Source organism: Hirundo rustica, chromosome 3, assembly GCF_015227805.2.
Source record: "Hirundo rustica isolate bHirRus1 chromosome 3, bHirRus1.pri.v3, whole genome shotgun sequence".
Lineage (NCBI taxonomy): Eukaryota > Metazoa > Chordata > Aves > Passeriformes > Hirundinidae > Hirundo > Hirundo rustica.
This window is the reverse complement of record NC_053452.1, coordinates 53262553-53276443: the sequence shown is the minus strand read 5'-3', so window position 1 is coordinate 53276443 and position 13891 is coordinate 53262553. Positions and strand designations below refer to the sequence as shown.

At 38.7% G+C, this 13891-nt stretch overlaps 1 protein-coding gene across 6 annotated transcripts in view; it reads right to left on the bottom strand.

The window, feature by feature from the left end:
• The window catches only part of ADGRG6 (adhesion G protein-coupled receptor G6), a 109959-nt gene that overhangs the window by 58758 nt on the left and 37310 nt on the right, over positions 1–13891 (bottom strand). For all 6 annotated transcript variants that reach the window (XM_040059748.2, XM_040059750.2, XM_040059751.2 and 3 more), the window contains exons 3-4: positions 9121–9462; positions 2893–3513 (exon numbers count right to left, since the gene is read on the bottom strand). In XM_040059748.2, the coding sequence (XP_039915682.1) occupies positions 2893–3513; positions 9121–9462 (963 nt within the window). The remainder of the gene's footprint in view (positions 1–2892; positions 3514–9120; positions 9463–13891) is intronic.

The window sequence follows — 13891 nt, the reverse complement described above, 5'->3', positions numbered from 1 at the left end:
GAAGACTCCTGGTGGGACCTGCAGTTGCATGAAGACAGAAACCCATTCTGAAGCAGATTTGCTGACAGGACTTGTGACCCCATGAACCTGTATTACAGACACTTTGTGTGATACATCTCACTTCAGATGTCTAAAACTCAGACATCCATATCTGCTTGTCATGCTAGACCTTATAGTCAGTGGAGAGGAACAGGCACTCCTACAGCAAAAGAACTTTGACTTCACTGAGACACCTTTTCCAGCATGAGATGCACTGACCTGTGGAATAGCCTTTTTGATTCCACTATTCATAAACAGCACGGGGGGCAATTATCTTAGCCTGAAACATTGTCCAGCTGCCTAAGGCAGACACAACCCACACTGATGAGTGTGGGATGCCTAAGGCAGGCACACCCTACACTCTCTAAATCTGAGTGAAATTAAGGATTCCTTTGGCCTTTGGGAATGAAGGACCCATGAAATGCACATGGAAAAGAAAAAAAAAAAAAACCACCTAATTGCAGGCATGGATAGATACGTGGCCACCTTACCCTTAAAAATGAGTAATTGTATCCTGCTATAGCTGTAGCCAGTGCAGGCTTCAGAATCAAAACTAGAAGTTGATTAAACGCTCCCCAGTTTGCCTGCACTGGTGCTCAATAGCCATACTTCTATTATTACGCAGGTTACCCGTTCTAAAATAAGTCCAGACACCTTGGCTGTGTATGCATACCTTTAAATGCAATCTGCACAAAGGTATGGCAATAAAAACATAATTCTGTCGAGTCTTAAACAAACACCCCACCAGAACTGCACAGCTGTGAAAACATTACTCTAAGGAATCAACTAATAAATGGTAAAACTAGAAAAAGATTATCTGAAACAATTGCCAGTGTTTTATGCTCCATAAATCTACTTGTAAAAGCTTTGTCTGAAAAACCATGAAAATAATACCCCTTGAAAATGTAAGCACCGTTCAGGCAAAGATACGTTGAGATCCCTGCTAAATGCTTGGTTTACTTTTTTTAAAGTTACAGGCCACTTCCTGATGAAGCATTATTGGAGCTGTGTGAAAAACTCTTTTCTGCATAAATCCTTTCATTGCTGTTAAATGAAGCCTAATCAGAGTCAGCTCCCCAATGTCAGTGGTTTATTCATGGTTGATAGCCTGACTCATCAACTCTCCTGTTGAAGGCTGGTTTTACAAAGAAGGCTTTTACTTGAGAGGAGGAAGGGAAGACAATTCTAACAATTTCATCTCTGGGATTAGTAACCATCTTTAAAATGGCACTGCACCCAGAATTTTCTTTTAGGAATACTCTGGCTCAGGAAAGCCGGTATCACAGAGGGTGATTTCATACCAAGGAAAGAAAAGACTGGCTAGTGAGTCAGTTTCCACACGGCTTATTTAGAGGCAACAACGATGTTTACATGTAGATACATTTTAAATGACTTGTATAGATACCCAGCCTAAAGTGGGAGCACTAATATACTTTTTCTAAAACAATGTTCTGCGGCAGGAAAACTACTGATCACTCACATCCCAAGGAATAAAGCGGTGGAATGAAAATACTTCTTGTTTCTATTGTTTCTGTGACCACAGCTGTGATATCATGTTTGTGTCTTAGGATTGTAGAGTCTTTAACAGAAAGAAGAACAAGACTCCTACTCCAGTCAAAATTAAATGAGATTTCAGCTTTTACAGAGATAGGTTGTTTGGTAAAAGTGTAGACATCATAGTGTAAGAGTGTAAGAAGAGTACAGTGTAAAGATTTTCAGGGAAGTTATTCTCTATCAGTCATTCTCTCTCTCAACAGATAGAGAAGTTTGTACCGATGAGATAGAAACAACTTTTTGTCCAGAACATCTTCATCAGTTGTGGCCAGATCAGCCTTTTTCTTTATTCTGGCAGAAAGGTGAAGGCACCTAGTTGCTTGTGGTTTTATACAGGTGTTGTTTAATTTTTTTTTGCAGACACATATTGAGATCTTTCTCAGTAGTTCTAGCTGTTAATGAGTATCCCACACTTTTATGTGAGTACAATAAAGCAAGCAAAGCAGCTTTTTTAGCCACCTTAATCTCTCATGAACTATTAGCTATAGAAACTAGCATGCCTTAGTGAAGGCAGCTTCTCTTCTAAACTAATGATTCTCAGAATGCTGACTGGTTCTCTGTCACATATACAAAAAATACTCCAGGACATTTATGTGAATCAAGTGCCTGAGCCACAAAATGAGAATAGGTTGGTAAATGTATTGAAATCTATCTTTTGGAGTAATATAGAGGAAAAAACACTTCAGTAAGTACCAGTTAAAAAAGGAACTGATAATATGTCATCATGAAGAAAAAAATCTCTTGATTTTGATCTCAAATTCTTTCTTCCTGTCCACCTCTTCTAGTTTTCTTCTAGTTTTCTGTCTCCTATGCATTGCTTTTGTCATTGCTTTTGCTGGTTCTGCATATACATCGTAAGGCTAACATGGGCTCCTCTGCCTAATCAAAGGGCCAAAGGGCAGGTACAAAAACATTTTGTAATTAATTAGCTAGCATATATTTTTTTCCCCCAGAGACCACAGTAATCTTATTTGAGGCTAGCAGGTACTTGCCATTATCCCCCTTTTGTAAGATCCGATAAGGAGTATTTAGGAAATCTTTGATCTGCAGATAATTTCCAGCAGCAACTCAATACACTTAGGGGACTTGTTCTTCTCCTTTAAGGAATCAACTCCATAACCTTGCAAAGCCTCTGTGTATGGTAAGAGTTGAGCTACAGTCTAATAAAGGTAAGATCTTGCTATTTTTCTTTCATGGGGATGCTGTAATTTTTTTTCCATCTTGGTATGTGATATGTTCAGCACAATACAGAAATGTGGTGAGGAAATAAGCAAAAAGGTTTTGGCAAGGCATACTCACCACAACTCAAATTGTTTTCTGCTTTCAGTGCTGAAGCTGGAATACTCCAGAATTCATTTTCCCAGTCTACAATGTTTCCTTTCACATCACAGCTGAGGTTGGCCAGTGTTTGCGCATTCATGGTGAAATTCCAGAGGCGGAAGTTGTAAATGTCCCCATTTAGAGAGCTCACTTCATTGCTGTTAGAGCCCAGCACCAGCCTTCCATTTCCAGGGATAACTTTGTCAAAGATCTCTGGACAGTTCACTTCATGATAGGTGCTTTTGGCATATATACCTATAGTGCTTGAGAAGCTATTCCATACAACACATAGCTGTTGAAAGGTTCCTGTGAAAAACTCTGCATTTCGGGGCAGCGCATTCTTAAGGATGCACTGTGCGCCTGAGATGGACAGAAAATGGCCTTTTGTGGTCTTCCCAAAGCTGAAGAGCTCTCTCAACAATGCATCAGTATAGGAGAAAACCTTCCAGTCGTCATTATCATCGTTGGTGCCCTTGGTTGCTTCAAAGCACAGTGTAAACTGTCTAAGCTCTGGCACTGAGACGGTCTCTGCCAAAGACACAGCATCGATGTCAGGAACCTGGGGAATGATGACTTTCTGATTCCTCAGAGACACGGCAACTAGAACCAAGGACAGACAGGTAAGTAAATCAGCATCAACAAAAAAATCATCATATAGTAATAAAGGCAGACTGGCAGCAGAGGTTAAAGTAGCATTCATTAAATCAAACATTCATCAGGTCATTTTTATCACTGTGATATATCAACAGCACACACCAAGGGGAATTTTTCTTGGGAGTGCACTCAGCTGAAAATAAGCAGAGATCCTTCCAATAGCACAGAGAATGCTGTGTGACACCCAGTTAACCACCCCAGAAGTTGTGTTAAGAGCAGTATTAGGACATATTACCTTCTGACCTCCAACTCTGCTTCAGCCCCCTTAATAAAAATTACTTCTCATTCATCTAGTAAGGATGCATTAAGCAATGGAATAAACCAGTTATCTGAAAAACACAGTATGACTTGCTTTTAAGATATACTATTTTAATTACTTGACTGCATGACTGCATTACACCAGTGAGGATCAGGCCTTCCTTCTTCTAAATTTCTCAATAGAAGAAAGCCCCCATTACATTCCTTTGCAAACTGAAGCCTTTTGTTGCTGAATTCGGCCAATAGGTATTTCTGCACAGCATATTAGGCATCTTCTCATTTTGACCCCAGCAGCCTTCTGGTCGAATACTGCAATCGTGTGCTCATGAACATCTACCCAAACTGTTCCCTATTTGCTAACAGCTGGATCAGCAGTTTTGGACTTTGCACAAGTATCCAGAAATTTCTAGTCCTACAGCAATTTATGTATTGTTGTAAGGTTATTTAGGCAGAATTTCTCTAATTGTTGTTACGTATTCTCTTTTGCATTGGCAAAATGACAGCCACCAAATGAGAAAGTATCACAAGACACATACTTTTCTCCATGAGTACATGAATTACAATTCTGTTCATTGTTTTTTGGAGAACAGTATTTTTCAAAATAAAATATTAATATGCTCAGTTTTATTGGCACATTTATGGCAGCACAATACTTCCAGCAAATTTCTCCACAGAAAAGTTTCCATCTACCAGACATGCAGAGGTGTCTGTTACAGACTGAAACAGCACTCGCTTTTACTTCTGGCTCCTCAGCTCTGCCTCAGATCCGCATCTCCCACAAATGTCTGCTACCTGTTACACATTTTCACAGCGTATAAGCTGGAAGTGAAACTGTTCCTTGCAGAACCTGAAGAATAACTGCCACAGTAGTTGATTCCCAGTCTCCTCTGGGGTTTTTCAATGATGTCACAACACTTAAGTTAATTACTACACCTATTCTCTTCTCAGAATGAAATAAAACCCTTTCAAATATGAGGGAGTGAGACATGAGGTCAGGGTGACTGTCACTGCATACCCAGAAGACACAGATATATGGTGTATAAGGATTCTGTGTTGTCTGTGGTACTGCAAGTTCCCTTTGCCAGCTGCTTGCAAAGACTCTGAGCTTCAAACTACCATATTTGGATATACACTAGAACACAATTTGGCCAATATATTACATAGCAAAATAACATAAAGCACTGCACATTATCCGCCAACCCAGCAACTGCATAATGGGAGGGAAGAGAGAAAAATACTGGGCTTTTATAGTTACTGGATTTACTTCATAGATTTATTTTTCTTCCCAAGGGAAAATGCATGTTGTAACAATTTTATAGATAGAAAATGCGTTCAACTCTCCATTGAAAACAGAGGCATTTTTTAGCAGGTTAATTATACTGTAAGCTCCTTTACGTAACATGGAAAGTGTTCCAGAAGAAGCATAAGGATTCAAGACTCGAAAAAGAAGAACGATTATTCATATGACCACTACTGTTTAAATGTGACCAGGTGGTCAAAAAGAGTTGTGGAGCACCTGGTCACATTTAAACAGTACAGAAAGAGAAATGAATGGGAAGGACTTTGTTCCCATACTGAAGAAGTTTACTCGGTTTTGCTGTATTCATCATACAGATTTAACCACTGGTAGCTTCCCCATATACTGAAAAGACAAAACTGACAAGAATTTTGTCCACAAGGAGGAAATTGAATCCTGTCATCAATATTAAGTGCAGATCTCTTTCCTGGTTGCTATTGCACAGTCAGTCATCACACTGATGAATTTAAATGTTAGTATCAGAGAATCTGGTTATTCTCTGAGGAAGAATATACATATACCCTTGGAATACTCATCCAAGTGTTTCAGAATACTTCCAGGATGATGTTAAATTTTTTCTCTTAGGAAGATCCTGAGGCTAGCTCAGTTGGTTAGAGGACGGTGCTAATAAAGCCAGGGTTGTGGGTCTGATCCCTGTATGGGCCATTCACTCCAGAGCTGGACTTGATGATTCTTCTGGGTCTCTTCCAACTCAGATTGTTCTGTGATACCTGGATTACAATGGGCATGGGGATTTTTGACACATTTTCTTATGAAGAATGTACAAACATTGGCCTTACTTTCATCTCATTGTCTCACGTCTCATACACCCCTTCACACATAAGCAAGCCAGGAGTCCTTAGGCTCTGTTTTACAATCCCTTGCAGGGGACACTGGTCTCCTGCCAGATGATGGGCTTTTCAGTATAGTTTGGTGCTTAACAGGTGTTTTTTGCTCCTTCTAGCTCTTTCGCTTTCATCTGCCTTGTCACTGATGCTGGAAGAAATGTGTCAAAAGAAATCTGCAAGTGTCCACATACTAAGTATGTTTGGGAGTGTTTTGTTACTAGCTCAGTGAATTGTGCTTTTAATCTGGGCTGCTACAGTCCTGCTTAACTGTATGCTAAATTTCCTCAAGCATTTCTGTACTAACACAAGTCTGTTGGCTCTCCTTCCTCCCTTTTTGGTGACTGACTTCTACTTACTGGTGGAGTTGTTACTTACACAGTTAAGTGCTACTAGGGAATTATTTACCATGACAGCTCTTCAGCTGGTATAAGTTGACACAGTTCCCCTAAGACTGGCAAAGCTGTATTGGTTTTACTGCAGCTGAGGATATGGCCCATCCATCTGCTATTGGCAGGCAGGAAACAAACATTTTTTTGTGGGTGGCCAATTTGATATGGACAACACGACTCTGAAAAACTCGGTTTGAAACTTACATAAAACAGAGCAGAACACAAAAAGCTGTTCCATTCCCAAATTAATTTCCTCCAACTCACTCTCCTATGTTTGTCTTTTCTCACATGCATTTTGTCTTGTGTACATACTGCATATTAGGATGTATGTATCAATAATGTCTTTTTAAACTACATTTCTAGACAGCAAATTGTGTGTCTTTGAATGGCCTTTTACCTTCCAACTTTGCATTACTTTGTGAAATTCGAAGTGGAACAAACAAATTAATTTTATTATTATATAAAAATTATGATTTCTGAGAAATGAAAAAAATATATAACAGCAGTCCCCTAGTTCTGGGAGAAATTAATGCTTTTGTTCCCCTATCACATTTTTAGTAGTTAAAGATGGTGTCAGCTTGAAGTAGACGCTTTGAGACTTCATGTGAAGTGAGGGGGTGTGCAATTTTTCACATGATCTGAAGTGAAGGGGTGTGCAATCTTTTGTATGGCTTTGGGAGCTCTTTGCAAGCACAGCAGAGCATAGTACTGACATCTGCCATGAGCATGTGTTGTCATTTCAGTGTGTGAGTGCATGTTGATGTCCTATTTTCAACACGCACTTATAACTTGAAAGGAAAGCAGTACATTATGATCCCTTTTCCAAGATCCTTTTCTGTATCCATTTCCAGGTTAAGTTTTACTATGATCTTTCTCTGGAACTATGTTCTGAAAGTAACACAATTGCACAACCATGAGCAATAAGTAGAACGTAGTCATAATTTGCCCTAGAAGAATGCAGACAGCTCTCCCAGCACCCACAGTCAAAATCAAGATACCAAGTGAAAGTTACACATTTGGAGTAATGAAACCAAATGAAGCTAGCTTCAACCTAGGTGCATAACAGCAAGCCTTAACACAGAGTTTCTGAACTAACATATTTATGAAACACTAAAATGTAAGTCACTGGTGAAGGTCTTTGATACTTTTATTTACACTGGAAAATAGCCTTCTTTTCCAAAATAAAAGGCTTTCTTCCAAGGTATTTAACTTTGATGGTATTATCCATTAGCATAAGGTTCTATTTGTCGTGGAGGTAATGCTCCTGCTTCCACAATAATACATTGCTGTCAGTATATATACACAAGGGGTTTTCTGCCTATATTTGTGGACCTTTCCTCTCCTTATTAAACACAGCTGAAGTCAACATTGTATCTTTTAATTCCAATTGTAACTCATCTCTTAGGGTGATACTGAAACATTAAAATATAAAGAAGAATAAAGAAATAAATTATTTTGACAGCATACGAGTTTTTATGATCCACTTGATTTTGCAACTTCTTACAATACAACAAGCATTTTGTTAATTTCAAATAGAGAAGCCTTTCAGAAAATTTGCCTTTTCGTAAGAAAACAGGTGCTCCTAAAATTATTACTATATTATTTTGTCAGCATGAAAGGACCTCAGTAGAGAGGAGTATTTCTTGCTCATCTGTGATGTCACTTTTTCTCTTTTCTGAACTGCATACAGATTTTGATGACATAATTGTGCCTACTTTTGTCTTAAGATTACTGGGATTTACTATCTTAATTATTTTAAAACATATGAAATGTGTAATAAATATTTAAAACAATCATGAGGAAGGGTGCTTGTGACTGAAGAGAGAACTGCCAAACTTCCCTGCTCTGTGTTTTTACAGTCAGCCAACCTGCAGAACGTAAGTGTGCTACAATAATATAAAAGCTAAATGCAATACTAGTGTTCAGTTTAAGGCGTGCAAACACTACAAAAAGAAAGTGTACTGAGAGCGTGCAACTGGAAACTATAACCCTGAAATGGAATGAACAGTGAGCCACACATGGGGCCTCTCAGTGACTGTCCTAATGCCCTTTGTTCCCTCACTGCCCTTTACTGTCTGATTTACTGTCTAATTAATTCTAATTAATGCTCTAAACAAAAAGCCAAACACCAATTGTAAGTTTTTGTACTCTTATCTTCTAGGGAAAAAAAAAATATGATTGTCCTTTTAAAACCTTTAAAACCATTGTTACATATTTAGGGAAGGGAAAGAAAGGTCAAGGAACTGGAACGGCAGGTAGCCATTTTGCAACGTCAGTTCATCCCTGGGAGTTTCTTCCAGAGGATGGATGAACTCTGAGAAGTTCTGCTTTCTGCACAAGCTTCTCCACACTGCTGGGAGTTACACTGGGCCAGAGGTCCAGGCTGATCTTCCTGGCTCAACTAAGTTCCCTCTCATGCTCTCCTTTAGGCTTCTGTGTCCCTCTGCAGGTGTCTTGACCTGAAGGACACATACCTTGCTTCCAACTCCTCCAGCATAAATTGGCAGGGAGAGAACTGTTAGGCCTAAAATCTTAGCAAGTGAAAAGATTTTATAACACACTTCTTGTTATGCCCTGGAATAAAATAATTTTGATCCAAAGAAAAATAAATTAGCTGGTAAAAGATAAAAAGATAACCCTGCAGCCTCACCCATTCATTCTCTTCTCATGGAGGACTTGATTTCTTTGGGAAGTGTTATTCTAATCCTTATAGGACATTTCTTTATAACATCTATAATGGGATGAAATGCTTTGGACTTACTTCGTACATAGCTGGCATTAAAGCCTTTCTTCTGGATACTGAAGTCGCTTTTAAATGACACAATCATTTCATTTCCGGTAGAATTATAGGATAATCCCTTGGCAGTGATGCCACAAAGGTTCATTGGGCTTTCTCCATTGTCTAAAGTCAGTGAATCATAAATGCAGCCCGGAGCTTCTTCAATGTCGAAATCAATAAATGTTAGCTGTATGATAAATCCATGAGGTGCTCGGATGATCCATTTGCACGCTTGGCTGTTGGGATAGTCACTGGGGAAGCAGGGAGAAGTGAAAACTCCAGAGGGGTCAGTTAGCACGGTCCTACAGTCATAGCATCCATGAGCTGATGATAAAAACAGAGAAAAGCTAGAGGTCAGGCAGAGATGTAACTTAAGAGTAACCATCAACACAATAACTAAATGTATTTTTGTGCAGTAAAATAGAGATGGGAGGAAGAAAGATAGAAAAAGGCCTTTTTTCTAGTGGGGAATATGTTGGAGAAATAGTATAGCAAAAGCATGTTTTACGTAAGAAATCCTATAGCAAAGAAATATAAATTGTATTGCTAAACAATAATTTGTGCGCATGATATATATATTTACCATGTATATTGGCTTGAAAAAGGCAAAGTGAAAGCAAAGTTTTTCAACTCAGAAAGGCAAATTCTAAAACTGTAACTTCTAAAAAGAAGACTGGTATCCTTCACATTTTTTGGCTGCTGGTCTGATGCTGACTGTAGGTTATGCCAGCAGCTCTACAACATGCTATTGTTTCCAGAGAAGCGTCCCTGGAAAGGAGCAGCACAAGAGCTGGGCTGAAGAGCAGCAGAAGCAGCAGTCCCCAAAGGTTAATCATCGGCATTTCCAGCTGATGCATTCCACATCACCCAGAAGTGTAGCAATGAGCTACTGGCTTTTGAATCAACAGTAAATTACTGTGTTCTTCCCATGCTGACTCAGCTCCATTGACATATTTGTGGCAGTCAGGCTTTAAGAAATTCTTACCCTATTTGTCATACTCCTTTGCTCACCTGCTGTGTTTACCCATGAGAATTTCAAGCCCAGTTGCAGTCTCAAGGGTTGCATTTCTTGTTTGCTTAACATTTGCTCATTTATCATATATTTACTTAGTGTATTATATGATATAATCACCGTGAACTGCCTGCTGCTAAAATCTGTAACAGTTTGCCAAAGCAGCAAAACTGACTCTGGGAAGTTGCATGCCAAAAATGCAGTTTACATCTGCAGATAGAATTGAGAGGTATATTTTACATAGCTTTTATAATTTTTATTTGCAAAGCATGAATACATATGGCCCCAATGAGGTAAAGAGACTGGGCTCTCAGAGCCAAATGCAGGCTGGTTACACTAGGAAAGCTCAGTTGGACACTTAATTGTTCAAATGAGGAAAAAAGATTGTTGGAAAGATTTGCAGGTAGCTTTGGGAAGAAGTGGTGCTCCTGAAATTTGAAAATTTATCTGTGTAGTACAAACAAAAGCCTGCCCATTTTTAATTTCCCTGCAAATCTTTACAGTCAGAAGACTATGCTCACCTGCACTGTGACCCTGGTGTTCCTTTTATTAACCAGAGAGGGAATATTTACTTATTAGTACAGTGACTATAAATCCTGCAGTTGTACAGACAATGGCTTCATCCAGTGGATTTTGCACAGGTAGGTGTCAGTTTTCAGAGAACCACCTTAGACTGAGAGGAGGAGGAACAGGAAAAGCATGCTCTGTGCCACAAGCCACTGCAGGCAGGCTCCTAGTCCAAGGTGAGAAAGCCTCTACAGGGCAGAGCACCTATAAGACGGCTCTGGCTGGAGCTGTCTCTTCCTGGAATGGCTTTGTGGTCTTGGATCCTGATTGCTAGGATAAGAGCTTACAGGGGCTGAGGATTTGGCAGCACACCTCACTCACTCTCCTTCTCTTTTCTGCCAGAGAAACAAAGGACACACAACTCTCTGGGCAGTTGAGAACTTTCCTTGGGCACTCAGATGGACCTGAAGCCAGGGACTAAGGTGTTGAGTGATGTAAATACATACAGGAACATGGGTGTTAATGTACACTGATTCATCCTGGGACACCTAAAGTAATCTTAAGGGCATGACAAGACATTGCCAAACCAGAGAAAATATGCTACTTGTCAGTAAAAGTGTATGTCCATAATTGGTAGAATAAATACATTCATCCTGAGACTGGAAAAGTCAAATTTGTCCATCAGTAAGAACTCTGATGTTCTTCGTGCTTATTAATTCTATTAATCATCAGCAACCAAAAACAGGACTCAGCTTTTCTATTTATCTCTCTCTCTTGAGTATTTATCATTGTTACTAGGCTGTGTAAAACGAAAAAGCCAGTACATGTAACAAAAATACTTTTATCCCTGATGTCACTGTAAATATTAAAACATAAATGCTATTTACCATTTTTTAAATAATTTACTCTTTGCAGAAATGTGTTCTTATTTTATCACCTCCATATTGCTTTGTCAGTTTTACAGAACTAATACAAAAAAACAGCCCCTAAATTTAGGGAGGAAAATAGGTGCTTGAAACTTTGCATACACAGAATAAACAGATTTGGTAAGTAAAATAGTTGGGTTTTTTTCTTAAGTGGGTTGGCTCCATTTTGGCATAGTAGCTATTCTGTCCATGACTACAGTTTGAAGGAGAAATATCCTGTTTTCATGCAAATGTCCACAGTAGTAAGTAAAAAGAAAAGAAAACAAACAACAAAACTATATATAAACAGAATGGTTTTAAATGGAATGTTTTGCACAGCTTCTCATGAGACAGTTATTTTTCTATAAACATCACCTATTTTACTCATTAAAGAGAAAAATTGCTGTGGCAACGGTAGGATGCCAGCCAAAGCTGACAGATATTTTGCAATCCCATTGGCCCAGAGCAGTTCTGAACTGTGGAGAATGAATACTTGTTGCAATACACACCACAAACATTTCTAGAAGCAATCCAAGATACTTTATTGATTTTAATGGGAACAAATTCAGCTATGATATTCCTGGTTAAGAGTCCCACATATCCAGAATCTGCCTGTCAAAGGAAATTTGCTGTCTAAATACATTTTATACAATAAAGACCTTTCTCTTTCACCCCCTTACTCTTTCCCAAACCAAAATGAACACCTTTTTCAGATAGTGAAATCAAGGGCTTAATTTCAACATTCCTAAACTGAAAGCCTCACTGGGCAATTCATTTCCCTCATGAGAATACACTAGAGTATGGTTTTTATTTCATAATTTTTTTCCTGCGTCATAATCATACTTCCTATAGTAAAGAATATTTAAGTATTTAGTGTGATACTTCAACACTAAACTAAAAAGGGAAATCAATAAATTCCTCGGGGCTAACTAGAGCTTTCACCAAAGTCATCTAAGTGATCCAAAAATGTTAATTGACTTCAGAAGCGGAATAGACTGCAGGGGAAATGGCATTTTCCTACCATGGCATGGAGATAATGGGCAAAAGTGGAAGAACTTTCCACAGATTTTGGGTTCCTCATCAATGAAATGAAACTACTGATTTTCCTTAACTGCTTCGTATTTCTACAGGGATTTATACAGGCAAAGCACACTACCAATGACTTAAATTGTAGCTGGGAGAGACCTTTGACAATCTGGCCTCAATGTAGAAAATCCAAAAATGAATATTTCCATTGCCCAATGGAGAATTTTGGTCAAAGCAATTTGACCCCTTTCAATAAGAACTTGTCAGTAAAAGCAGGGATAGAATCCTATTCTCACAGTTGCCAGTTTTCCTAACCATGAAACCATTCTATCTCTTCTAGGGGTTTCCTGACTATTTTACGTATATACCTTTTAATTCATATGAGGCAGAAAATGCCCTATCCTAGTCTTTCCTACACCATGTTGAATCATCTGAAGACTGCCCTAAAACTAAGGGGCTAAGGAAAACATATCTGACTCATTATTTATTGCACCGTACAAACAGTCATGTGTACATGCAAACCTCATACCCTATAAAACAAAATAATTGTCCAGCTTGTTCTGTCCACTGATTTTGCCTCTAGAGTCCCAGCACTGAATTTCACCATATGAGCTCATCAAGACAACTGTAAGTACTGAAATATACAATTTCAAAAGTGACTTTCATGAGTCATTTGTGGGAAGCTAATGCCAGAGCCAGACACAGAGCTACAATGCCTAACTGCAGATTTGGGAAGGGAACAGTCTTTATATAATCTTATCCCATACGTTTTTACTTATCTTCTTTTTTTTTTTTTTTTTCTTGAATGACTAACACGTTCCAGCCTTTGCTTCAAAAATCTGTGCTAAAATTAATATTTTCCTCTAATTTTTCACACTTCTCTACTTCTTTCCATTGTCATTGTTTACCCCTAAAACCTGTCTTTTGTCCTATTATACTCAGCACTTCTTTCTCAGGCATGAATTTTAACTTGTACCTCTCCACCTGCTTTCATTTCTGCACTTATCCAACTTCAGTGAAGTGATGGACAACAAATTTTGTTTGGCCAAGGATTTTTTTAAGAGCACAGAGACATTCTAGTTTGGAACACGGTCTATTTCAGCCTTAAAGACCCTAATTTTGTGATGGATAGGATCAAATGAAAACAAGGTCACTGTGGGAAAAAAGCCCATACTTGCAGTTTGTACACTATTCAGGTTTTTTTTTCACACTAAGCAATGCTTTGCACTGGAACTTTCTTTTCACAGCTGAAGCATGCAGCATTTCCCACCTAGTGGGAATGACTCCACAGTAGTGTAAATGA